This window comes from Musca domestica, unplaced genomic scaffold (genome assembly GCF_030504385.1).
Source record: "Musca domestica strain aabys unplaced genomic scaffold, Musca_domestica.polishedcontigs.V.1.1 60, whole genome shotgun sequence".
In the NCBI taxonomy this organism is placed as follows: Eukaryota; Metazoa; Arthropoda; class Insecta; order Diptera; family Muscidae; genus Musca; species Musca domestica.
The window spans coordinates 2,615,451-2,642,354 of NW_026712364.1; the positions used below are offsets into that span (position 1 = coordinate 2,615,451).

Genomic DNA, 26,904 nt, shown 5'->3' on the forward strand with positions numbered 1-26,904 from the left:
CCATTTATAAATATAGGACGTATTTCCAAACCACCACCAAATCTCAAACAAAGATATCATCAATAATCTAAATATCAGATTTCAGATTTCAGAATCCTGTCTATATCCCATCACCAAATACCAAATTTAGTACTTTTCGTACAATTATAGTACACATTTCCGAAACCACCTCTATATGTCCAGGCTACACATGAATGGCATCCCTATTTTCAAAACCACCTCTTTATCACAAACCTGCCACCAACACAAACTTTCCAAATTTCAAAGTAACAGCTTCACTCGTTCTCCCCAAACCAAACTGTTCCAAATTTGGTACCATTCAGAAATTTCGCACACTTAGTACAAATTTCTAAAACCCCCTTACTTACCAACTTACATTCCAACCTTGATTCTCATGCCATTTTTAACTTTTCGTAACCTCAAAGTTCGATTTTCAAAAAATCCTTTGGTGATTCTCATTCCAAATTTCAGGATTCTAGCTCATCCCATTTTTCAAAAAAAGTATTAAATTTTAAGTACATTTTAGTACTTTTCGTATGCTTTTAGTACGAATTTTTTAAAAAACCCAGCCTTATCACACTTCTTTTGGCGAAGGGTGTTGAAGATTCAGCCATGCAGCACCCAATAGCAATGCTCCCCTCTCATGTATTAATTGATGACGCTTCAATTGTGGCGGTTGATGCCGACTCTTTTCCGTGTGCTTTCCTAAGCCACCCACCCTCTTCAAATTCAATGCATGCGATTCCCAGCGAATTAGTTGAATAGAATGGAATAAATGAGGCTCAAACATTAGTAGTCCGGCTCAAAGAAGAGTTTATGGCTGAGATTTTTGTGCTCTGTGTTTGTGTGTGTCTCTGTGTATTCTGGTAGGTGCTATGTGAGACTCAATTGAGGCATGCCTAGAATAATTGATTTTAACAATCTGACTATAAATGGGAAGCATTTTACCAGCAGACACTTCAGTTCATTGTAACCTTTCTAAATAATCGAATAACTTCGAAAAGTTTGAGATTTTCGCATTGCAAATTTTGAAAAAAAAAAGTTCAGATCCGGTTTGAGTTTTAAGAGAGGATAATGAAACGTTTTGTTATATTGGCTCTGCTGCTGGTGGCCACAGTCACTGCCACACCCACTCTACATAAGTTGAAGAGTAAATTGCTGGGTGGAGGATTAGGAGGTGGATTTGGTCTTGGATATGGTGGTGGTGGCGGCGGCGGTTATGGAGGTGGTGGCTATGGAGGCGGTCATGGTGTTTATGGCGGTGGTGGTGGCTATGGAGGCCATGGTTATAGCGGCGGTGGAGGATACGGTGGTCATGGCGGCTATGGTGGCGGTTACAACAAGGAAGTTATTGTCGTAAAAGAAGTTCCTGTCTACACTGTTGCAGTACAAAAAGGAGGCGGCGGTGGCGGCTATGGTGGCGGTCATGGCTATGGCGGCGGTGTTGGGGGTGGTAACTATGGTGGCCATGGAGGTTACTCCGGCGGTTATGGCCAAGGTGGTTATGGCGGCGGTAACAGTGGAGGTTGGGGTGGCAATGGCGGCGGTGGTTGCAGTTCCTGTGGAAATCAATTGTATGGCCATGGCGGCGGTGGTGGTAGTGGTTCTTATGCCACAGCCTCAGCCCAGGCCTCCGCCTCTAGTGGAAGTTACTCGAATAGTTGGTAAATCTTTTTAAGAAATCCGAATAGTTTTTAGTGTTTGTAAATAAGAATGTTATTATTTCATTATTGCGTTCTAAATTTTTTCGTGAATGGCCGAAACGGAATTAAAAAAACGGAATTGTGTAATTGTGGGACTGTTTCGAAAAATTATCACAATGTAATTTAATTGTTTAAATCTTAATAGCTGTGAAAGTAATAACATGAAAATAAATAAATAATAAATAAAAAATACAAAGTAAAATTACGTTGCCATCTAATCAAATAGAAAATATCAAAATTTAAAGCCTGGGGAAATAGGTGATGAAGAGATATATCTATAAAGATATAAAACAGTAATTTCAATATTAATAGGCTTAAAATAAAAATGTTGTGTTCGATAAAAAATACAAGATTTTCACTACAAGTGAAAGGACCATATCCACATGGAATAGCTATTAGAAGTAGGTATATTTGTAAATTCAAATTAAATGATAATTCTAAACCAGATTCCATGCGAAAGTCTTAAAAATGTCATAAAAAACCGAAGATGGTACACTGTAAATATAGTTGCAGAATCTACAACCTCAGGTCTGAGTTCGCCAGGATCATTCTCGTTTCCCTCTGCCTTAGAATTAGACGAGGTTGTCAATTTGATAAAAAAAAATTCGATCCATCAAATTAAATGAAAGTTAATCATAACAATAATTACAGATTGTTTTTAACAAGTTCAATATGCTCTAGAGCTCATATTTTTCAAAAGATCCAAGTCCATTACAAGAATCAATTGAAAAAAATGCAAGTGGAGTAGAGTGATGTCAAATACTTTTACATCCAAATCATACATAAGATTGAATAGACAATCTCAAAACTTTGAAATCAACTGGACCGAAAAACAAGTAAAAAAGCTGTAAGTTCGGCCGCGCCGAACTTTTAATACCCTCCACCATTTCGTACAAATTTGGCAATTTCCAAAAAAAAATAAAAAATAAAATAAAGTAAAATCCGTTAAAAATTCTGTTAAAATCTTAAAAATACCGAATGCTCTTACGACGTGGACCTGCATAGGCAACTTTTGTCATAAGTTATTACAATATTTAAATGCGAAACTTGAAGAAAAATCTGTTTATAATGTAGCTAAAATCATCAAAATACCTAATACGGGGGGTACCGTTATATGAAGGCTATACGAAGACGTGGACCTGCACAGACAATTTTCTGGCATGGCCTGAAGTATCCATTACGAACTTCAAATACCAAATGGGGAACGATTCCGTTAAATAATGTCGCTAAAATCATCAAAATACCGAATATCGGGAGTACCGTTATATGGGGACTACATGAAGACGTAGACCTGCACAGATAATTTTCTGTCTTAGGCTGTAGTATCCATTACGAACTTCAAATCCCAAATTTGAAACTATTCCGGTGAATAATGTCGGTAAAATCATCAAAATACCGAATATTGGGAGATGCCGTTATATGGGGGCTATATGATAACTTGGACCTACATGACCACTTGCGAACTTAACTTGCCTACTGGCAAAATATACATGTGTGCAAAATTTTAGCCTTCTATTTCAATTTGTTCGAAAGATAGCCTGATTACAACAGACAGACAGACGGACAGACAGACAGGCAGACAGACGGACATGGCTAAATCGTCTTAGAATTTTACGCTGATCAAGAATATATATACTTTGTTGGGTCTGACATGAGTATTTCGAGGAGTTACAAACGGAATGACAAAATTAATATACCCTCCATAGTATGGTGGAGGGTATAAAAAAGCACCAAAGGTGGCCGGGCCGAACTTGTAATACCCTCCATCATTTTGAAGGAACATAAAAAAATTTCCAAAAAAAATCCGTCAAAAAATTACGAAAAAGAGAAGTAGATTATGAAAGTAGAATTATCAAGTAAAATAGCACCAAAGTTGGCCGGGCCGAACTTGTAATCCCCTTCATTATTTTGGAGGAACATAAACAAATTTCCAAAAAATTACAAAAAAGAGAAGTAGATTATGAAAGTAGAGCTATCAAGTAAAAAAGCACCAAAGTTGGCCGTGCCGAACTTTTAATACCCATCATCCATCATTTTGAAGGAACTTGAAAATTTTCTAAAAAATTTAGTCAAAAAATACCGCTCAAAAAAAAAATGGTGGCTTTTCAAAGGCTGTAGTACCCGGAAAAAAATGTAGCTAATATCATCAAAATGCCGAATAAAGGGAGGTACCATTATATGGCATATGAAGAAGTGAACCTACATAGACAATTTACTGTCATGGTACTTATTACGAGCTTCAAACACAAAATTTGAAACAATTCAGGTGAATAATGTACCTACAATCACCAAAATGCCGAATATCGGGAGGTATCGTTGTTTGGGGCCATACGAAGACGTTAACCTGCATACGCAAGTTTTTCTCATAGGCCGAAGTATCAATTACGAGCTTTAAAAACGAAATTTGAAACTATTGCGGTAGAAAATGGGAATATTGGAAGGTATCATGTAGAGAGCTATACATACTGAGTGAAATAACAAAAAAAAAAAAAAACTGTAACAAGTCAAACACCATAATGTTTAGTTTTTTTTTTTTTAATTTATTGAATGAAAGAAAAATATGTCGGAAATAGCATCAAACTTTAGAACTAGTTAAGATTTGTTCGAATTGGTCACCTATGGCACGAATTATGGCCTCCAAACGGCCAATGAAACCGTCACACGCTGCCCGAATGTTGTTCTGCTGTGTTTTGAGCCATACCCCGCGAAGCGCATGCTTGAGGTAATCGACACTTTGGTATTTTGTAGTGTCAACCTTGCTTTCCAAAATACTCCAGACACAATAGTACAACAGATTGGTATCTGGAGATTTTGGTAGCCATTGTGGGCTGGAAATTAAACTAGGAACCCCATTTTATAACCATTCTTGGGTGGCGCATCCTGAGTGCGATGGTACTGGATCCTGCTGGACTGTCCATGATGTTTGCGTGCCCAAGGCTTATACATCCTCCAGAATATTTTCGCGATAATATTCGGCATTTATTCTGATGCCACGGTCGATTAATACGAACGGAGAGCATCGGAGAGCATCGGCTGTTATGGCGGCCCACACCATCACCGTGGCCGGCGCTTGAGTTCTGGTGGCATTTTCAGCTGACCTCTTTGGCAAGCAAACACGATCATTTTGTTTGTTTACAAACTGCTGGACAACGAATGTCTTCTCATTTCATTTGTGGTAAAGTTTCTGCGGATCTATAACCCTTTTGATTAGAATAAAGATTCTACAAAAAAACATCCCCATATCTCTCACAAAATAAAAGCAAATGTTGAACGTATTTGTTTTTCTTTTTGAATAATCACCACAGATCTGAAACCAATATAGTCCAAAAACATGCGATTTCCAAAAAAGCATTTGTATTTTACGATGCAGATGTTCCTACTACGTTAAATTTCTTTCGGAAAGAACAGAAATTTCACATTCATGTCTTTGTGTTTTTAAGAATTTGCGTATTTTTTCACACAAAATTGTGGTCAATTTCCCCAGCTAAATATTATCCGATCACTATCCAAAATGCTAGGCTTCATTGGAGCCTAGTTAAAAATTATAGGGCGACTGCAAAATCTAGACAAATTTTTAGGTTTTTGGACCATTTAATCCGTAATTATTTTGTGAACTAATTTGAAAAACAATAGGCTGAACTGATCTCATGCGATAAAAAATATGACGACAAATAAAACAAGTAATAAAAAAGAAAGAAAAGTACTAAATGGTACTAAATTTGGTATGCGAGGAAAAGATAGAGCTGGAAATCTAAAAGTTGGCATAAGGATCAAGTTAGTGTTTAGTTTTAAGATTTGAAGGCGGTTTTGGAAATACGTAGTAAAATAGTACGAAAAGTACTAAATGGTAATAAATTTGGTATTTCGAAATCTGAAAATTTAAGTGAGGGTCTTTGATGTTATGTAGGATAGACGATCCAAAGTGTTTGGGATATTTGAACAATAAATGTACTTAAGTACTAAATTTCCTACAATTTGGAATTATGTGAACGAATGGAGCTAATATTTTGACATGAGATATAGGAAGTATGAAAGTTAGGATTGATGGTTGTGGTTTTAGAAATGTGACCTAAGTGTAAGAACTGTAGCAGATGATACTAAATGTTGTACAATTCGGTTTGGGATGAACGAACAAAGCTATAATTCTAAAATTTAGCAGAAAAGAATAAGATATAACATGTAAAAAACCAGTAAAGAAAGTCTTAAAGTCGGGCGGGGCCGATTTTATGATACCCTACACCACTTTGCTAATTTAGTTGAGCTCCACTTAATAATTAAAAGTTTTTATGGGAGAATTCAACCATACACGCTATGATTATAATAATAATTTAAAATTCATAGGAATAAATATGCCGAAGCATTTGTATCTTTTAAATTCGGACTTGTATTGCCCATTTGGTGCGAAATTAATTTGAAATCGGATAAAAATATATATGGGAACTATATCCAAATCTGAACCGATCTCGATAAAATTTGGCAAATATATATCTGAGCTGTATTTGATATATTTCCCTGAATATCGTTGTTACGGAGTGCATATTACGGCTGTGGGTAACAAATACAATAAATCGGATGAACAATATATATGGGAGCTATAACTATATCTGAACCGATCTTCACCAAATTTGGCATACTACCTTCTAGACTAAATTCGGTCGTATGTGTCAAATTCCATCCCATTTGGAAAAATATTAGACGTTTGGTGCACAATAAATGGTAAATCGGACGAAGTTATATATGGGAGCTATATCCAAATCTGAACCGATCTCGATAAAATTTAGCAAAGGTATTTCTGAGCTGCATTTGATATATTTCCCCAAATATTGTTGTTACAGAGTGCATATTACGGCTGCAAAGGACAAAAATAACAAATCGGATCAACAATATATGGGAGCTATAGCTATATCTGAACCGATTTCGATAAAATTTGGCATACTTATTTTCAGGCCTAATTTGGTTGTATGTGCAAAATTCCACACGTTTGGTGCACAATAAAAGGCAAATCGGACGAAGATATATATGGGAGCTATATCTAAATTTTGACCGATTATCTCCAATTTCAATAGGGTTCGTCCTTGGGCCAAACAAATGTTGTTTGCAAAATTTCATCTCAATCGGATAATAAATGCGACCTGCATTTTGTTCACAAAAATACATGGACAGACGGACGGACGGACTGACATGCATAAATCAACTCAGAAAGTGATTCTATGCAGATTATCAAAAGGAACTATGGGTCTATCTCGTTTCCTTTTGCCTGTTACAAACAAATGCACAAAGACATAATACCCTGACCACCTTGTGGTGTAGGGTATAAAAAGAAGGTAAGTTCGGCCGGGTCGAACTTTTAATACCCTCCACCATGAAAAATTTCAAAAAAAATCCGAAAACTAACTCTTAAATGAAAACCTTTTTATGGGGACTATAGAAAGACGTGGACATACGAAATTGTTTGTCATAGGCTGTAGTGCCCATTACGAACTTCAAATCCAAAATTTGTTACAACTACGGTGAATAACGTCGCAAAAATCATGAAAATACGGAGTATCGGGAAGTACCGAAGACGTGGCCCTGCACAGACAATTTTCTGTCTTAGGTTGTAATACCCATTAGGATCTTCCAGTAGGAAATTTGAAACAATTCCGGTGAATAATGTTGCTGAAATCATCAAAATACCGAATATCGGGAGGTACGAGGACTTGGACCTGCATACAAACTTGGACCTGCATACAAAAATTTTTGTCATAGGCTGTAGTACTCATAACGAATTTCAAATACCAAATTTGAAAGAATTCCGGTAAATAATGTCGCTAAAATCGTAATATGTGGGTAATGGGAAGACTTGGACTTGTATACAAAATTTTTTGGCATAGGCTGTAGTACTCATTAGGATCTTCCAGTACGGAAATTGAAACGATTCCGGTGAATAATGCGGCTGAAATAATCAAAATACCGAATATCGGGAGGTACCGCTATATGGGGTCTATGCGAGGACTTGAACCTGAATACAAAAATATTTGTCATTAAATAATTCCGGTAAATAATGTCGCAAAAATCATGAAAAAACCGAATATCGGGAGGTACCGTTATATGGCGACTATACGAAAACGTGGCCCATTTACAAACTTAACCTGCCTATTGCTAAACTATCCACGTAAATTTTAGCCTTCTATCTCAATTCGTTCGAAAGATAGCGTGATTACAACAGACAGACGGACGGACATCACTAGATCGTCTTAGAATTTTACGCTGATCCAGAACTTATTATGTAGGATCTATTATGGATATTTCGAAACAGAATGATAAAGTTAATATACCCTTCATAGAATGGTGGACGGTATAAAAATTATTGCAGAAAAATATTCACATTTTTATCAGCGTATATTTATATGCGATTTTTTTCGATTTTTTTCTGCCTAAAAGCCATTCAGAAGTGGTGTGAATGGTCAAAATTTGCCCAGCCGTTCTTGAGTTAAAAACAAGAAACTTATCTGTTTTGGTCCATTTAAACCGCTAAATATTCTCCAGGTGTTACAACTTATGATAACCCCAACACATAGTGTTGTAGGGTGCAAATATTTAGTTCTGAGAAATAATAAATAAAATTTGAAGAGTATTATTATAATACGGGATTACTTGGTAAATCGCAGAAAAATAACGTAAGGAAGAGTAATTCACGATGGCTAGGATACCATAATTTTAAGAAAACCAATTGGAAACCTTTTATTTTGTTTTTTAATAATCTTTTCTGCTTCTACCTTAAAATCAAAATGTAACTCACAATTATTTACCATTTATATTGGTAACCTAGTCTGTAATCTGTAATCTGACATTTTGTAACGAATGAAAATTTTTATTTTGTTTAAGATCTCTAGTTCCTTCAAAAGATTCCCAAGAGTTGCGAACAATAACTCAAACTCAAGGTAAGCAACCTAAAAGAAGAATAAAGAACATATCTACAAAACATAAAAGGAAGCACAAACTGGCATACACTCAATTAACGTTTTTAAGTAAAATTGTGTGTAACAGCCAACCATTGAAGGCGCAGTACCATATCCACAGTTACCAACCAGTTCACGTACATGCAAACTGTGTAGCCAGCCACACACATGTTCCCGATATGTTGTTCACACGTCGGAACAGCACTATTTACGCGCTTGTATTTAATGAAGCGCACGTTTGGCTTTTGACTTTCACTTTCGTCTTTGACATTGAACTTGAATAAACTCAGCTTTACAATAAATGCGTCATCACTTGCTGATGTTTTACTTGGCTTACGACAAGTTTAAATTTTACGCTTTTGTTGTGCTTTTAACGAATTTCAAAAGCTTTAACTTGGAAATATTTAATTTTAAAGTAGAATATGTATAAGAGCGTCATCTATTTAGAAAATTACTAACGTGTTTAAGTCAAGCTTTTAAACAAAGCTTTATTTTGTACACTTTTAGTGTTGCCATATTAGACATATTCATTAAGAACTGTAGGGAGATTTATAAAACAACTAGCTAATCCAGTCCGCGTTGCTGGCCCTACTTTATTGTTTAATGCTTATTTTTTTTAAGAATATTACAGTCTTCAAATTAAATAGAATCGTCCAAAACGTATACTTTTTTTTTTGCTGAAGAAAATATTGGGTTTCAGCTGCAGTTAATCAAATTGCCGGCATTCATGGTATAAGATTTCCCATATATCTACATGGTGAGATGAAAAACTGCAACCAATTTCGCGGTGGCCGAAAAATGTCTCGTAAGCTGGACGCACCGCAATATTCGTAGTCCAGCAACATTCGTAGTCCAGCAGTTTGTAAACAAAGAAAACGATCGTGTTTACTTGACAAAGAGGTAAGCTTAAATGTGCCCTTTCGGTTGGCCACCATAACAGCCGATGGTCGCTCTCCGCTCGTATTAATCGACCGTGGCATCAGAAATAATGTTGAATATTATCGCGAAAATATTCTGGAGGCTGGTTACAAATTTATGGATACCAATCCGTAGGACTGGAGTATTTTGTAAAGCAAGGTTGGCACTAAAAACGAAGTGTCGGCAAGCGCTTCGCCTGGAATGGCCCAAAATACCTCAGAGCAACATTCGGGCAGCGTATGACGGTTTCATTGGCCGTTTGAAGGTCATAATTCGTGCCAAAGGTGACCAATTCGAACAAACCTAAACTTATTCTAAAATTTGATACTATTTCCGAAATGTTTGCTTTTATTCAATAATATTTATAAAATTAAAAATTATGGCGTTTGACTTTGTTTCAGTTTTTTGTCACCCTGTATTTTTATACCCACGAACACTTAAAATTATGCAAGTTTCTTCGAACTATACTTCATTATAATCTACAACACTATGCGTTGGTTGTATTATAAGTTTGATTGGGCCAAAAATTATGTAACACCTTGAATTATTGGTTTCCCACATAGGAAAGTATATATGGATCTTCCTATCTCACCGAGCTGAATCGATCTGTGTATGTCCGTCCGTCCGTCCGTCTGTCCATTTTAATTTGTAATCACTCTACAGGTCGCAATTATGGCGCGATCTTCACGAAATTTAGAATGGAGGTGGGGCTAGGGTGAGAATAGAACCATATTTCTTTTGGAGATGATCGCATAATATTTAGGGGTTGAAATTGACCAAAAACTGAAAAATTCCTGATTTGCAGTTGCTCTACTGGTCGCAATAAGCAGGGGGCTAGAGCTTAGGGCTGGGCAGAAGCCCTCCAATTTTGATGGTCATCGGGTAATATTTAGTGGGTGAAATAGGCCACAACATTTGTGTTAAATAAAAGTCAAATTTTCCATTAAACCGCAAATATTTTTTATCCCGGCGAAATCACAAATATACGAACAGGTCAATTCTGACCGTTACGTAGATGCTATATATATATATAGCGAAATATTACAAAGAAGGAGATGTTAGTTAGAATGCTTATATCTCAAGAATAGCTGGACCGATTTTGACAAATTTTGTCAATTCAGAATACCCTCTTGACATAAAGGTATAAAATTTAAAAAAATTACAGAAAAATATATAATTAATATAGATTTTGTAGTATTTTGTGACACATTTTTATTTTTTTATATTTGTTATCGCATGCGATTTTTTAATTTGACTTATAATATTTTATAATATTTTTTCACCTTACAACACAGGTTGGGGTTATTATATAAGAATTGCAAATACCGTCCGATCCTCACTAAAATTTTCACAAGGGTAGGGTTGGGCTCAGAAGGGCTAGGCCCATTGTTTTCAAAGATGTCCGCAATATATTAGGGGTTGAAATGGAAAAACAACTAAAAATTTTCCTGATTTTGCAGCCGTTATAAAGGTCACAAATAGAAACCAAAGGACACGAAATCTCGCATAAAGGTAGAGTTTAGGACAGCGAGTACAATAGACCACTATTTTTGTGTGAAAAAATACCAGAATTACTCACAGGCGATATCCGAAATACACAAAAGGCGAAATTCTGTTGTTTTTATGGTGATTTCGCTGACGAATATAGCCAAACATCGTAGACAAGCAAATCATATAGATGAGTCTAAATTTGGAGATACAGAGGGACCTTTTGATTTCGGAGATGATTGCAAAATATTTAGGGGTTCAAATTAACCAAAAACAGAAATGTTTTTCCGATCACACAATTGAAGCCAGTCGACACGCCTGTGAAGAAAGTTAAGGACACGGTCTCCTAGCATTTTGGATAACCATTGGATTATATTTAGCTGTAAAATGGACTACAATAACTAACAGCACTGCGGAATGCATAAATATTGGACAGATGTCCCTAGTCAAAATCCTATGGATTTGGACGTAAGGGGGCTCCTAACATATTGTATCGTTGTATGGTATAACATATTCGGCCCCGTACGACTATAGCCGTTGCTTACTTATTTTTACTTTAGGGATGAATTTTTAAAAGCAAGTAAACAAGTAAAAAAGGAGTAAATTCGTAAGTTTTCTGTCACACGCTGTAGTACCCGTTACGAATTTAAAGTACGAAATATGAAACAATTCCGATCAATAATGCCGCTGAAATCATCGATATACCGAATATAGGGAGTTGCCGTCATATGGGGTCTATACGAAGACGTTGGCCTCATATTTCTGTCACAGGCTGTAGTATCCATTACCTACTTCAAATATGAAATCTGAAAAAAAACCGATGAATATTACCGATAAAATCATATAAACACCGAATTTAGGAAGGTACGGTTATATGGGGGCTATACGAAGACGTGGACTTGCATAGACAAATTTCTGTTATAGCTTGCAGTACCTATTAGGAACTTCAAATACGAAATTTGAAAGAGTTCTGGTGAATAATGGGGAGGTACCGTTATATGGGGGCTATACCAAAACGTAGACCTATGTAGCCCATTTTCAGTACCAAAAGTCCTGCGGAACAAACACACCTCTGAGTAACATTTTAATAACCTAATTCAATTTGTTCGGAAGCTAGTGTTATTTCCACAGACAGACGGGCGGACATGGTGTTTAAAAGGATCATTTAAATAGCCCGGTATCTAATTTCCACTCCCCCATATCAGTAATGCTTTCGAATGAACTTAATAACAGAATTAATTAACCAAGCCTAAAAAATCGTTATTCACCATTGTTGTCAATTTCAAGAGATCACACCTTTATTCGATTGCAGTTCAGTTATAATACAGTTGTGAAGGGAAGACACATTTTGTTGCTTTACCACCAACCAGAGGAGCCTTTGCCATACGATGAACTGGAGGCATAGTTGCTTGCACCAGATCCAGCCCAAGCGGAACCGCCGCCAAGCGATTTACCACTCCAACCAGCTCCAGAACCGTAACCACCCTTGGCACCACCAAATCCACCGGCAGATTTTCCAGCCCAGCCAGATGCGCCGCCAAAGGCTTCTGCACCAGCACCACCAAATCAACCAACAGATTTACCACCCCAGCCAGCACCAGAGCCATAACCACCAGCACCGGATCCAGCCCAACCGGAACCGCCGCCAAGACCACCGGCACCACCAAATCCACCACCAAGTGATTTTCCAGCCCAGCCAGAGGAGCCACCAAAAGAGCCAGCACCAGCACCACCAAAACCGCCACCAATAGATTTGCCAGCCCAGCCTCCGGAACCACCGCCAAATCCTCCAGAACCGCCAAAGCCGCCGCCAACAGATTTGCCGGCCCAGCCTCCGGAACCACCGAAACCGCCACCAACAGATTTACCGGCCCAGCCAGCTCCACCGCCATAAGAGGCTGCAGGAATAGTGTATGTGGCTACGGGAACTGACACTTTATAAGTGGCAACATGACCACCGCCATAGCCGCCACCATGACCACCGCCGTAGCCGCCACTATGACCACCACCGTAGCCGCCACCATGACCACCACCGAAGCCGCCACCGAATCCTCCTGCTATGGCCCCAGCACTGGCACTAGCACTACTGAATCCTCCTCCAAAGCCACCTTTGCCACCACCGCCGCCGGGTAAGTAGCCACCATGACCTCCTGCACTGACCACGGCCAATGAAGCCAAAATACAAACAAAGACCTTAAAAATAAAAATTTGAAGGAATTGAATATTTGGTTGTTGCAAAAATCGTCAGGCTTAATCCCGTTATTGTTGTTTTTATAAAACAAAACACGATACTGCTGGACAACGAATGTTTTCTCATCGGAGAAAACCAAATTCTGCAGTTCACCACTTTCGGCTAAGCGAAGCAACTCTTTAGCTCTTTTGAGACTATTTTCTTTTTGTTAAGATGTAAGTTCTTGCACTTTTTGGAATTTCAATGGCTTTAAGCTCGGGGTCATTTTTCAATATTTGCCGAATGGAATATTGTTATATGTTCAGCTCACGAGCCATTTTTCGACCACTGCGACGCGGTTTTCGATCAAGTCGCTTCTTTACTTTTTGTATCATTTCTGCTGATGTTGTTGTTTTCTTCCGTCCACTTCCTTGACGTCGGGCTACGCTACCCGTATCACGGTAATTAGCGATGATACGAGACACAAAAGATTTATTCACATTTAAATGCTGGAGTGCTCTAACGATAGCCACTTGTGGTTTTCCAGCCTCAAATCCGATAAATATTGCCGATAAAATTATATAAACACCGAATTCAGGAAGGTAGGGTTATATGGGTGCTATACGAAGATGTGGACTTGCATAGTCAAATTTCTGTTATAGCTTGCAGTACCTATTAGGAACTTCAAATACGAATTTTGAAATAATTCTGGTTAATAATGGGGAAGTACCGTTATATGGAGGCTATACCAAAACAAAGTCTTATATAACTCATTTTCAATACCAAAAGTCCTGCGGAACAAACACACCTCTGAGTAACATTTTAATAACCCAATTCAATTCGTTCGGAAGCTAGTGTGATTTCCTCGGAGAGATGGACGGGCATCATGTTTAAAAGGATCATTTAAGTTAACCGGTATCTAATTTCCACTCTCCCTTTATCAGTAATGCTTTCGAAGGAACTCATTAACAGAATTTATTAACCAAACCTAAATAATCGTTATCCACCATTAATGTCAATTTCAAGAGATCACACCTTTATTCGATAGCAGTTCAGTTAAAATACAGTTGTGAGGGGAAGTACACATTTTGTTGCTTTACCACCAACCGGAGGAGCCTTTGCCATACGATGAACTGGAGGCATAACTGCTTGCACCAGAACCAGCCCAAGCGGAACCGCCGCCAAGACCCCCGGCACCACCAAAACCGCCACCAAGCGATTTACCACCCCAACCAGCTCCAGAACCGTAACCACCCTTGGCACCACCAAATCCACCGGCAGATTTTCCAGCCCAGCCAGATGCGCCGCCAAAGCCTCCTGCACCAGCACCACCAAATCCACCAACAGATTTACCACCCCAGCCAGCACCAGAGCCATAACCACCAGCACCGGATCCAGCCCAACCGGAACCGCCGCCAAGACCACCGGCACCACCAAATCCACCACCAAGTGATTTTCCAGCCCAGCCAGAGGAGCCACCAAAAGCGCCAGCGCTAGCACCAGCACCACCAAAACCGCCACCAATAGATTTGCCAGCCCAGCCTCCGGAACCACCGCCAAATCCTCCAGAACCGCCAAAGCCGCCGCCAACAGATTTGCCGGCCCAGCCTCCGGAACCACCGAAACCGCCACCAACAGATTTACCGGCCCAGCCAGCTCCACCGCCATAAGAGGCTGCAGGAATAGTGTATGTGGCTACGGGAACTGACACTTTATAAGTGGCAACATGACCACCACCATAGCCGCCACCATGACCACCGCCATAGCCGCCACCATGACCACCGCCGTAGCCGCCACTATGACCACCACCGTAGCCGCCACCATGACCACCACCGAAGCCGCCACCGAATCCTCCTGCTATGGCCCCAGCACTGGCACTAGCACTACTGAATCCTCCTCCAAAGCCACCTTTGCCACCACCGCCGCCGGGTAAGTAGCCACCATGACCTCCTGCACTGACCACGGCCAATGAAGCCAAAACACAAACAAAGACCTTAAAAATAAAAATTTGAAGGAATTGAATATTTGGTTGTTGCAAAAATCGTCAGGCTTAATCCCGTTATTGTTGTTTTTATAAAACAACATTTGAATTGAATATTTTTTTCTTATAAAATATCCTTAGTAAAATGGATGCTCACCTTCATGTTTGTAAATATTCTAAAGAGAATCTTATCCAGATGTATTACTCGTAATACTGTAAACTGTTGGAATATATTTAAATTTCAAAAAATCTCCAATTTATAGCAAAAATTTCGATATTCATATTTCAATCCTAAACTCAATGATCATCAGCATCATTATGGCGATCATGAATTAATGACAGTGAGAATATCTTTCAATACACTTTTTTTTCGTTAAACACTTCTGCTATTGCCCCCGTCTTTGGGTTGTTCCCTCTGACTTGGGTTTTTTCTACAATTAGCAAAAAGTTTTTTTTTTTTTCAATATTTTTTTTTTGCATCTCTTCCTGATGTTTAGACACCAGTTAAGTTCTATGTGGCAAAAAGAATCTTACCGTATAATTGATGATCATTCCCATTCGGACATTGTATTAATTAATTTTTGTTCAATCATCGATATATCGATTTTTGTATTTTAAACATGTTTTTTTCTTTTTGCGTTCGCATCTTCTTAAACGATATCCAATACAGCAGCAGGAGGTATTCTTAAACGTGCGATTAGAAATAATTAGATATTATTTTTTTTGTCCATCGTCAATTATGTTATAACTAATTGTCGTCTCTGTTTGACTGATTGATTGAAAAGAACATTTAGAACATTTGAACACTTCAAAGAATTTATCTCAAGGGCAAAGATTAAAAATGTCAGAAGCCGCGGAATTTTTTTAGCCTAATTTATTTTTTACGACTTTGCTAAGCTGGGGTTTGATGTCTTTATAGCTTATAAGACGCAATACTTTCGGACAATCTGTTATTTCACACTTTAATCCCTAAATGATTTTTAAGTATCCCGAAGCAAATGTATTATCATTCTCATTGGGACTTGGTTAGAATTATTGAACTATATTCCATATAATAGGAAAATACTAAAATCGAACATAAACGACTATAAGATATCCTACAAACCCTTAGATATTTAGCAGCAGGTGCTATAAAAATAAGTAACATGTCAATATAATGCATATCCCTATATTTCAAAACAATGAAAATATGGGTTTTTCGAAATTCAAACTATAAAAATGCGAAATGTACTAAAAAGTTCTAAAAATGTAATCCTTTGTAGTTATACCCTACAACACTATGTGTTGGGGGTATTATAAGTTTGATTGGGCCAAAAATTATGTAACACCTCGAAATATTGGCTTCCCACATAGGAAAGTATATATGGATCTTCCTATCTCGCCGAGCTGAGTCGATCTAGCCATGTATGTCCGTCCGTCCGTCTGTCCATGTTAATTTGTAATCACTCTACAGGTCGCAATTATGGCCCGATCTTCACGAAATTTTGAATGGAGGTGGGGTCTGGGCCAGAATAGAACCCTATTGCTTTTGGAGATGATCGCATAATATTTAATTTCCTGATTTTGCAGTTGCTCTACAGGTCGCAGTTATAGACCAATCGACGCGGAAGTTGGCATGGGGCTAAAGCTTAGGGCTGGCCAGAAGTCTTCTAATTTTGATGGTCATTGGGTAATATTTAGTGGGTGAAAAAGACCATAGCATTGGTGCGAAATCACAATAGATGAAGATGTCAATTCTGACCGTTACGTAGATGCCGATAGTAAATATATCTGATATATATCGGGAAATGTATACAATGTGTATATACAAAGGAAGGGGATGTTAGTTAGAATGCTTATATCTCAATAATGGCTGGACCGATTTTGACAAATTTTGTCAATTCAGAATGCCCTCTTAACATAAGAGAATAAAATCTAAAAAAACCGCATAGAAATGTGCCAATAATGGTGTTATTATAGATTTTCTAGTATTTTGTGACATTTTTTTATTTTTTCATATTTTTTATCGCATGCGATTTTTTCAATTTGACTTATAATATTGAAGTATACATTTTGTAATATTTTTTCACTTTACAACACGGGTTGGGGTTATTATATACATATTGCAATTGCAGTCCGATCTTCACGAAAATTTTCACAAAGGTAGGGTTAGGCTCAGAAGAAACATTGTTTTCAAGGGTGACCGCAATATATTTAGGGGTTGAAATGGACCAACCACTAAAAATTTTCCTGATTTTGCAGCCGTTATAAGATCGCAAATAGAAACCAAAGGACTCGAAATCTCGCATGTAGGGTTTAGGACAGCGGTTAGAATGGACCACTACTTTTTTTGCTGTTGTCGTTGATGAATATAGCCAAATATCATAGTCAAGGAAATCATATATATGGGTCTAAATTGGTAGATGCTTAGCGGCTTCTTTGGAGATGATCGCAAAATATTTAGGGGTTCAAATAATGTCTCAAAAATTATCAAAATGCCGAATATCGGGAGGTACTGTTATATGGGGGCTATACGAAGACGTGGACCTGCACAGACAATTTTCAGTCATAGGCTGGAGTATCCATTACGAACTTCAAACACAAAACTTGTAACATTTCCAGTGAATATTGTCGCTTAAATCACCAAAATATCAAAAATAGGGAGATACCAGCATATGGGGGCTATATGAAGACGTGGACCTGCACATAGAATTTTCTGTCATGGGCTGTAGAAACAATTCCTGTGAATAGTGTCACTAAAATCATCAAAATACCGAATATCGGGAGGTACAGTTATATGGGGGCTATACGAAGTAGTGGAACTGCACAGACAATTGTCTGCCATTGGCTGAAGTACCCATTACAAACTTCAAATATCAAATTTGAAACGATTCCTGTGAAAAGTGTAGCTAAAATCATCAAAACACCGAAAAAAGGGAGATACCGTTATTTAGGGGCTATACAAAGACGTGGACCTGCGCAGACAATTTTCTCCCATAGGCTGTGGTATTCATTACGAACTTCAAATACCAAATTTTAAACAATTCCGGTAAATAGTGTCGCTAAAATCATCAAAAATACCGAATATCGGAAGGTACCATTATGTGGGGGCTATACAAAAACCCATGACCAATTTTCAATACCAAAAGTAAAAAAAGTGGGGTGTATTGGAAATGTGTAATATGTTCTTTTCAAAAGGTGCTAATGAATTTTGGGTCAAGAATTTTGACAATGATTTGTATTTTATAGTAAAGCAAATGTGCGAAATGGTACGAAATCTGATTAAAGGACTGAAATAACTCTGTGCAGAAAAAGGAAAACCCTAAAAGTTGCTTAAAAATATATCAATAACAAGTAAGCAAAGATCGTGCGGGGCCGATCATGTGATACCCTACAACACTACAACATATCAAAATCCATTTTGGAAGATCAGATATTACCCTTTGCATTTTGACCAGGGACATTTGCCCAATATTTACGCACTCTGTCGTGCTGATAGTTGTTGTGGTCCATTTTACAGCGAAATATAATCCAATGGTCATCCAAAATACTAGAATTCTACCCTGTCCTTAACTGTCTTCTCAGGCGTGCCTATTGGCTTCAATTGTGTGATCATGAAATTTTTCTGTTTTTGGTTCATTTGAACCCCTAAATATTTTGCGATCATCTCCAAAAGCAAGAGGCCCCTCTGTATCTCCAAATTTAGACTTATCTATATAATTTTTTCGTCTACGATATTTGGCTATATTCGTCAACAAAATCGGCATAAAAAAGCCAGAAGTTCGCCTTTTGAGTATTTCGGATATCGCCGGATATAAGTAATGTTGGTATTTTTTCACACAAAAGTAGTGGTCCATTCTACCCGCTGTACTAAACTCTAACTTCATGCGAGATTTCGTGTCCCCTGGTTTCTATTTGTGACCTTTATAACGGCTGCAAAATCAGGAAAATTTATAGTTGATCCATTTTAACACCTAAATATATTGCGGACATCTTAGAAAACAATAGGCCTAGCCCTTCTGAGCCCAACCCTCCCCTTGTGAAAATTTTCGTGAGGATCGGACGATATTTGCAATCCTTATATAATAACCCCAACCTGCGTTTTGAAAAAATATTACAAAATGTATACTTTAATATTATAAACCAAATTAAAATAAATAGCATGCAAAAAAAATATGAAAAAAACAATTCTCAAAATACTGCAAAATTATTGGCATCTTTTTATGCGATTTTTTAGATTTTATACTTTTATGTCAAGAAGGCATTCTGAATTGACAAAATTTGCCAAAACCGGTCCAGCCATTCTTGAGATGTATACATTCTTGCTAACATCCCCTTCCTTTGTATATACACATTGTATATCTATATCCGATATATTTACTATTGGCATTTAATATATATTAACGTAACGGTCAGAATTTACTCTTTTGTCTATTTGTGATTTCGCAGGGATTAAAAATATTCGAGGTTTAATGGAGAATTTGACTTTTCTTATGTTATGTTGTTATGATCTATTTCACCCACTAAATATTTCCCGATGGCCATCAAAATTGTATGGCTTCTGCCCAGCCTTAAGCTCTAGCCCCATGCTAACTTCCGCTTCGATTGGTCTATAATTGCGACCTATGGAGCAGCTGCAAAGTATTATGCGATCATCTTCAAAAGAAATAGGCTTCTATTTTGGCCCTAGACCCACCTCCATTCTAAATTTTGTGAAGATCGGGCCTCAATTGCGACCTGTAGCGTGATTACAAATGAACATGGACAGACGGACGGGCATACATAGCCCCAACACATAGTGTTGTAGGATATAAAAACATAGTCAGGCAGCCGCGGGATAAGAAAAAATCGACTTAAAGACTTTTTTCGTTTCCTTTTACAGTTTACAAACAAAGGCATAACACACTGCACTACACGGAATTCAAGAGTATAAAAACTACGGAGACTCATATTAGTTACTAACTCATTTCGAAACCAAAATCATCCCTTTCTTACATTTTGTTAAAAATAATTCGGATATTTTACTAGCTTTTAAGTTCTGTCTTTATTATTTTTGTTATATATTTCTCAATATTTCGAAATATTTATATTTATTTTGAGATCATATTTTATAAAATTTAAAATTTCCGTCAGTGTAAATAATCCCTCCAAGCTTTACCACCATCCAGCTGAAGCTTTGCCGTTGTTGCTACTAGATCCAGCCCATCCACGTTTTGCACCAAATCCTCCTGTCGATTGTCCAGCCCAACGTGCGCCAACTCCGTTAAATACTCCTGCTGATTTTCCTGCCCAGCCAGAACTACCAAAGCCTCTACCAGAGTTTCTATTCCAGCCTAAAGCACTACCAGTCCAGCTCGATCCAACACCACCAAATCCTGCTGAAGATTTGCCAGTCCAGCCAGAATTCACAGATCCAGCGAGATTTCCTGAAGATGTACCAACCCAAGCAGATCCGCTAAATCCTCCTGCAGATTTGCCAGCCCAACCAGATGCGCCAAAGCCTGTGCTAGATTTTCCAGCCCAACCGGAACTACTGCCATAGCCACCAGAACCAGCATAACCACCTGAAGATTTACCATCCCAACCAGATCCAGCTCCACCAAAACCTCCTACAGATTTACCAGCCCAGCCAGCTCCAGCGCTACTCAAACTGCCAGACCAAGCAGATCCACCAAAACCACCAGCTGATTTTCCAGCCCATCCTGTTGCAGCACCACCATAGGATGCAACACCTGAGCCAGCGCCACCGTTACTTCTTCCATAGCCGCCAGCACTGACCACAGTCAAGTAAGTCAAAAGACACACAAATGCCTGTAGACAAGGAATAGTGTTAGAAAGGAAATTTGGTGGAGAATTTCTTGAATGCCATTACCTTCATGGTTTTCAAATAAAGAATATGTGCAATTCCTAGTCCACAAGTTGTTGGAATAATTCTTGAAGTGAAAATATCTCCCATTTATAGTAAAAATAGCAAAAGTCGCAAAGGCGTAAATTTTCTTTCAGCTGCATTGTTCTCTTTGTTCAACTTCAGGTGCACTGAAATTAGCACATATTTTAAATGGGTAGTAATTATAATTATTATAGTTTAGTTTTTTTTTTTTTTTTTTTTTGTGGAAGTATGTTTGCAGAGCAAAACAAAAAATGCTCATCACACAGAACAACAGCTAACTTGGGGTGGGATGTTTATAGTAAACTGTTGTCCCTACCTGCACCAAGAGGATGTGGGAGTAAAAGCGAAACGAAAATGAATCATGATGAGATTTTGCATCAAATAAAAAGTCAAAATGTCGAACTTCGACAATATTTATGGCATCGGGCTGTGCTGATATGTGGGGTCCATGGGCAATTTTGGACCCATGGTATTTAATTTTAGTAAGATGAGTTTCTATTCTCTGAAAACTTAAATAAATAAATTGAATAATAGCAAAATCTATTGAAAAATATAATCAAATATCATAAAAAAACTTTAAATCGGATATTAATCAATCGAACTCAAAATACAGAATTCAATGAAGAATGTAGGCAGTGATAAAACAACAAACCAAAACCCATGCTGAGATTAATATTGGCTACGTTGTATTTACCCATTATGCCTATGTTTAAAAATTCAAATCAATCCGCTGTGTAGATTCATAGCCTTAGTTTCTACATGGCTTTCTAAATTAACATATATACTTAACCAAACACAAAATTTTTCTAAGATTTTGAGCTATTATTTTGGGGATGAAAGCCTTTGGTGAATATATACAGGTTGAGATAAAAAACTGCAACAAAGTCAAACGCAAAATGTTTTACATTTTTATACCCTCAGCCATATGGCTACAGAGGGTATATATCATTTAATACATATATATCATTTGGTCAAAACGTGCCTAGTCGAAATAACGGTTTTAGACCCTATGTCTCTTTAGACCAAATCCGTTTTAGAACATTTTGAGTCGATCTAGTGTCCGTCCGTCCGTCCGTCTGTCTGTCTGGCTGGTGCGCACGATAACTCTCGAAGTGAGTATCCGATTTGGTCCAAACTTGGTACATCGTAATATTTTTGTCAAACTTAGATCGAGTTCGGAGATGGGCAATATCGGTCCACTCCTTCTGGTACCTCCCCCACAAAAGGTCGAAATTTTCAAAAAAAAATTTTTTTTGCACCGAAAGAGAAACGATAATCCGATTTTACTTTGCTAATCTTAATATTTGCGTCATTTCTAGGTGAAGTGTGAAAATCAAATCACAAAGGGTCAAAATGTTAAATAATTACAACTCTTATAAAATGTAATATAACAGTCCGATTGTATTCAAACTTCACAGATCCCAATATTTATATTAACCCAAGGTCTGGTATTAAGATGGAATATATCGGGCCACTCCTTCTGGTACCTCCCACACAAATGATTGAGATTTTCAAAAAAAAAATATTTTTTCTGCACAAAAAGAGAATCGATAATCCTGATATTTACGTCAGTTCAAGGTCAGGTGCAAAAATGGATAATATCGGTCCACTCCATCAAGTACCTCCCCCACAAAAGGTCGAAATTTTGAATATCCATCAATCTCTTAAAACACTAAATTAACATCCGATTCCATTCAGACTTGGCATTCTCAATATTTGCATGAACGCAAGATCTTTTATAAAGATGGTAGAGATCGGACCATTCGTTCTGGTACCTCCTATACAAAGGACCTAAGTTTTGAATAATCAAAACGAGCAAAGAATCCGAAATAAATACCCGGTTCTCTTCATATTACACACATCTCATTATTTCTACTAACTCAAGATCTGGTGTGAAGATATATCCCGATATATCCCGGTCCACTCCTTCTGGTACCTCCCCCACAAAGGGTCAAAATCTTGAGTTTCCTGAAGCTCGTGAAACGCAAAATTAACATCCGATTCTATTCACTTGGAGCTTCTCAATATTTTCATCAGCACAAGATCTGTTATAAAGATGGTAGAGATCGCACCATTTTTTCTAGTACCTCCCTACATAGGGAAAAAAAGCATTCAAATGCATCGATCCATCTCCTCAAAGCATTCAAATGCACCCGTCCATCTTCCCACATACAGACATTATTTCTAAACAAGATCTGTTGTGAAGATGATATACATCAGCCAACTTATAACTGTCATAACTTGTCGGCGATTCGTTGCTATATCTAAATATTTCTCTTAACCAGTGTTCTGATATGAATATGTAATTTGTCGGAATTTATGATTTCGCATAAAGTTCAAAATTTTTATCTGTATTAGATGAAGTATGAAAATGGAATACTTTGGTCCTCTATATTTGTTACCTGATGCATATTTCCATTTTCCGAAAATGTGCACATATCTCATATAAAGTACAAGAAGTAGTCGATATAGTCCAAATGTGTCACGTTCATAACTCAAGGCTGGGGTTATATATCTGTCGGCAAAACCGACTGAAACTATTTTACTTGTTTTTTTTTTAATGATAGAGTAAGTTTAGATTTGTTTGAATTGGTCACCTTTGGCACGAATTATGGTCTTCAAACGGCCAATGAAACCGTCACACGCGGTATTTGGCCCGTTCCCGGCGAAGCGCTTGCTTGACGTATTCGATACTTTGGTATTTTTTAGTGCCAACCTTTCTTTCCAAATAACTCCAGACACATGGTGCGATGGTGCTGAGTCCCGTTGGAATGTCCAAGGTCTGCGGCCAAAATGTTAGCGTGCCAATGCTTTAATACACCCTCCAGAATATTTTCGCGGTAATATTCGGTTTTTTTTTCTGCGGAGAGTGACCATCGGCTGTTATGGCAGCCCACACCATTATCATGGCCGGCGCTTGAGTTCTAGTGGCAAACCGAAGGTGCACATTTTCAGCTGACCTCTTTGGCAAGTAAACACGATAATTTTGTTTGTTTACAAACTGCTGGACAACGAATGTTTTTTCATCGGAGCGAAGAAAACCAAATTCGGCAGTTCACCACTTCCTGTTAAGCGAAGCAACTCTTTAGCTCTTTTGAGTCAATTTTCTTTAGTACTCTACACCTCTATATGTCCAGGATACACATGAAAAGCGATCCTAATAAAAAATTCAAATTTCATGCACTCTCTGTTCACCAATACTAAATTGTATCGAATATAGTACTAATCAGAACTTGTAGTAGACATTTGCAAAACCACCTCCATATCTCAATTCTAGATACAAACAGATGCCTCAGTATCACATTTGAGGATTTCAGCTTTATTCCGTCACCCAATGCCAAATTTAGTACTTTTCGTAAAAATATAGGACGCATTTCCAAACCCATTAACATTTAATATCCATCCTTTAACCAACACCAAAAACATAAGATTTCAAACACTATCTGTTCAACCAATACTAAATTCTACCGAATATAACACTTTTTATTACTTGTTGTGTACATTTCCAAAACCACCTCCATATCTGAATTCAAACAGAGACCTTATTATCAAATGTGAGGTTTTCAGCTCTATTGCTTCGCCCAATACTAATTTTAGTACCATTACAACCACCTAATCTCAAACACCGATACCATCAGTAATCAAATTTCCGAATTTTACCTCCAGCCCTTCAACCAAGTCCAAATTTAGTACCAATGATACAACCATTTGAAACCCTGTTGAAAAATATATCTAAAATCCTTAAAAATACCGAATATTGGGAGGTACCGTTATATGGGGGCAATACAAAGGCGTGGATCAGTATAAAAAAATTGTCTGTCATAGGAGGTAGTAGAAGCTAGAATGATTTCCACAGACGGTCGGACATCGTTCAATCGATATGCAGATCATGAATATAAAAGCTTTGTAGGGTCTAAAATGTACATTTCGAGGTGTAACAAAAGGAATGACAAATTGAATAAAATTAAATTCTCCATGTAGAATGTACAAAATATTTCAAAAAAATTATTTTCGAAGTTATATCATCATATCGGTTACCGTACGATTCCATAATAATCTCGGGCGCCATTTATGGTTAATATTTACAAATTCATTGGATCTGTATAAGAAATGCAATTGCGTTGAAATTTTCAAACAACGATCAATTAACAAAGTGTACTTGAAATAACTGTAATGGTTTAGTTTCAATATTTGACCATTGTCAAATACAATGTATCATTCTTCATGACAAAAATCCAACCATACCCATATCCATCAGAGGTAATATGTTATTTTTCAAATTTTGTGGGTTAAAAAAAAGTTTGGCTTAAGTGGCGCTGGGGGACTAGGTGTGGAGAGTACATCATTTAAATTTTGGAATACAGTAATGATCGCAAGGAAAAAAAAACACAAAAACAAATTATGTTGAGGTAACAAAAACGACAAAAGAGATGAACTAAAAAACAAAATTAATTTTCGAAAAATTTTACGAAAGAACATTTTTGACAGCATTTAATCATTTAAGCCAAATTCTACAATGAACAACAATTTTTCTATATATTCATACATTTTGGCAGGCATAAAGTATTCCAACGCGTTAGGTCATATCGTATAGTACAAATTACTAGTGCTGCTTTGATATATTTTTAATTTTCAAAAATGAAGGTAAAATTAATAAAAGCAGACAAAATATTCTTAAAATATCCGAAATAACAAAAGTTTTCATTTCAAAGGTTTTCATTTGCATATTGGCATCCTTGGCCGTGGCCAATGCTGGCGGCTATGGCGGAGGATCTACTAGCGTAAACTATGGTGCTGGCCGTGGTGGAGTTTCTCATGTCTCGAGGAAATTTGGTAATCCTGGCGGCAGCGGTGGCTATGGTGCTTGGGCCGGCAGTCCTATTCCAGCAGATTATGAATATACCGTACATCATGGTGTTAGTAGACAATCATATGGTGGTTATGGAGCCGGTGCTGGTGGCTGGGCTGGCAACTCTGCGGGTGGTGCTGGTTATGGAGCCGGTGCTGGTGGTTGGGCTGGCAACTCTGCCGGCGGTGCTGGTTATGGTGCCAGCTCTGGTGGTTGGGCTGGCAACTCTGCAGGTGGTGCTGGTTATGGAGCCAGCTCTAGTGGTTGGACTGGAAACTCTGCAGTTGGAGCTGGATTTGGTGGTAGTTATGGCGGTAGCGCCGGCGGTGCTTGGGCTGGCAATGGTGGTTCTTCTGGGTGGTATTAGGAAAATTGATCGTTAGACTGTGATTTTGTGAAATAAAACATATTGTTAATTTAATTGATGAGAATATTAATAATTAAAAAGGTCTGCAAATGGGTATATAGAATTTACTATTGGTTGAACAGATAGTGTTTGAAATCTTATGTTTTGGTGTTGGTTAAAGGATGGATATAAAATGTTAAAATTAAATATTTAGATAACTGTTGGTATATTAGGTTGAGATTTAGAGGTGGGTTTGGAAATGCGTCGTATATTTTTACGAAAACTACTAAATTTGGTATTGGATGACGGAATAAAGCTGAAATCCTCAAATGTGATACTGAGATATTACAATTTGGTATTGGGTGAACAGAGAGTGCATGAAATTTGATTTTTTTGTAGGGTCTGTTTTCGTGTGTATCCTGGACATATAGAGGTGTTTTATGAGCGCCAAAAGCATTTCGGTGAGAATTTTCCAAAAAAAAACTTATTCGTGATGGAATTCGAGCGTAATTGTGTGATTTCTTTATATTTGGCTGGAAAACCACAAGTGGCTATCGTTAGAGCACTCCAGAATTTAAATGTGAATAAATCTTTTGTGTCTCGTACCATCGCTCGTTGCTGTGATACTGGTAGCGTAGC

At 37.7% G+C, this 26,904-nt stretch overlaps 5 protein-coding genes across 5 annotated transcripts; 2 read left to right on the forward strand and 3 right to left on the reverse strand.

Moving 5' to 3' along the window:
- The first annotated feature begins 855 nt into the window (after nt 1–855).
- LOC101897803 (ctenidin-3) lies at nt 856–1,905 on the forward strand. The gene has a single exon (XM_005181706.2). It carries the CDS (start codon nt 1,075–1,077, stop codon nt 1,666–1,668), a length of 594 nt encoding a protein of 197 aa, XP_005181763.2. The 5' UTR covers nt 856–1,074; the 3' UTR covers nt 1,669–1,905.
- Nucleotides 1,906–12,234: 10,329 nt separating this feature from the next.
- Nucleotides 12,235–14,230, reverse strand: LOC131805766 (acanthoscurrin-1-like). The gene is made up of 2 exons (XM_059129363.1): nt 14,204–14,230; nt 12,235–13,243 (listed from the first exon to the last, which is right to left on the reverse strand). Exons 1-2 carry the CDS (start codon nt 14,228–14,230, stop codon nt 12,617–12,619), a joined length of 654 nt encoding a protein of 217 aa, XP_058985346.1. The 3' UTR covers nt 12,235–12,616.
- Nucleotides 14,231–14,256: 26 nt separating this feature from the next.
- Nucleotides 14,257–15,439, reverse strand: LOC101897627 (uncharacterized). The gene is made up of 2 exons (XM_005181705.4): nt 15,359–15,439; nt 14,257–15,213 (listed from the first exon to the last, which is right to left on the reverse strand). The coding sequence occupies exons 1-2, from the start codon at nt 15,362–15,364 to the stop codon at nt 14,317–14,319; spliced, it is 903 nt and encodes a 300-aa protein (XP_005181762.2). The 5' UTR covers nt 15,365–15,439; the 3' UTR covers nt 14,257–14,316.
- A 4,895-nt stretch (nt 15,440–20,334) lies between these two features.
- Nucleotides 20,335–21,058, reverse strand: LOC101897458 (uncharacterized). The gene is made up of 2 exons (XM_005181704.2): nt 21,053–21,058; nt 20,335–20,991 (listed from the first exon to the last, which is right to left on the reverse strand). The coding sequence occupies exons 1-2, from the start codon at nt 21,056–21,058 to the stop codon at nt 20,335–20,337; spliced, it is 663 nt and encodes a 220-aa protein (XP_005181761.2).
- A 4,236-nt stretch (nt 21,059–25,294) lies between these two features.
- On the forward strand, nt 25,295–26,286 carry LOC101897283 (uncharacterized). The gene is made up of 2 exons (XM_059129364.1): nt 25,295–25,330; nt 25,783–26,286. Exons 1-2 carry the CDS (start codon nt 25,295–25,297, stop codon nt 26,284–26,286), a joined length of 540 nt encoding a protein of 179 aa, XP_058985347.1.
- Nucleotides 26,287–26,904: the final 618 nt, after the last annotated feature.

Excerpts from the sequence above, each read along its gene's own strand:
- LOC101897803 (XM_005181706.2), top strand. The coding sequence starts at position 1,075 with ATGAAACGTTTTGTTATATTGGCTCTGCTGCTGGTGGCCACAGTCACT.
- LOC131805766 (XM_059129363.1), bottom strand. The coding sequence starts at position 14,230 with ATGGTGGATAACGATTATTTAGGTTTG. Across the intron at positions 13,244-14,203 it reads ATAACGATTATTTAGGTTTG|GTCTTTGTTTGTATTTTGGC; the intron begins GTTAATAAATTC and ends TTTATTTTTAAG.
- LOC101897283 (XM_059129364.1), top strand. The coding sequence starts at position 25,295 with ATGACAAAAATCCAACCATACCCATATCCATCAGAG. Across the intron at positions 25,331-25,782 it reads CATACCCATATCCATCAGAG|GTTTTCATTTGCATATTGGC; the intron begins GTAATATGTTAT and ends TTCATTTCAAAG.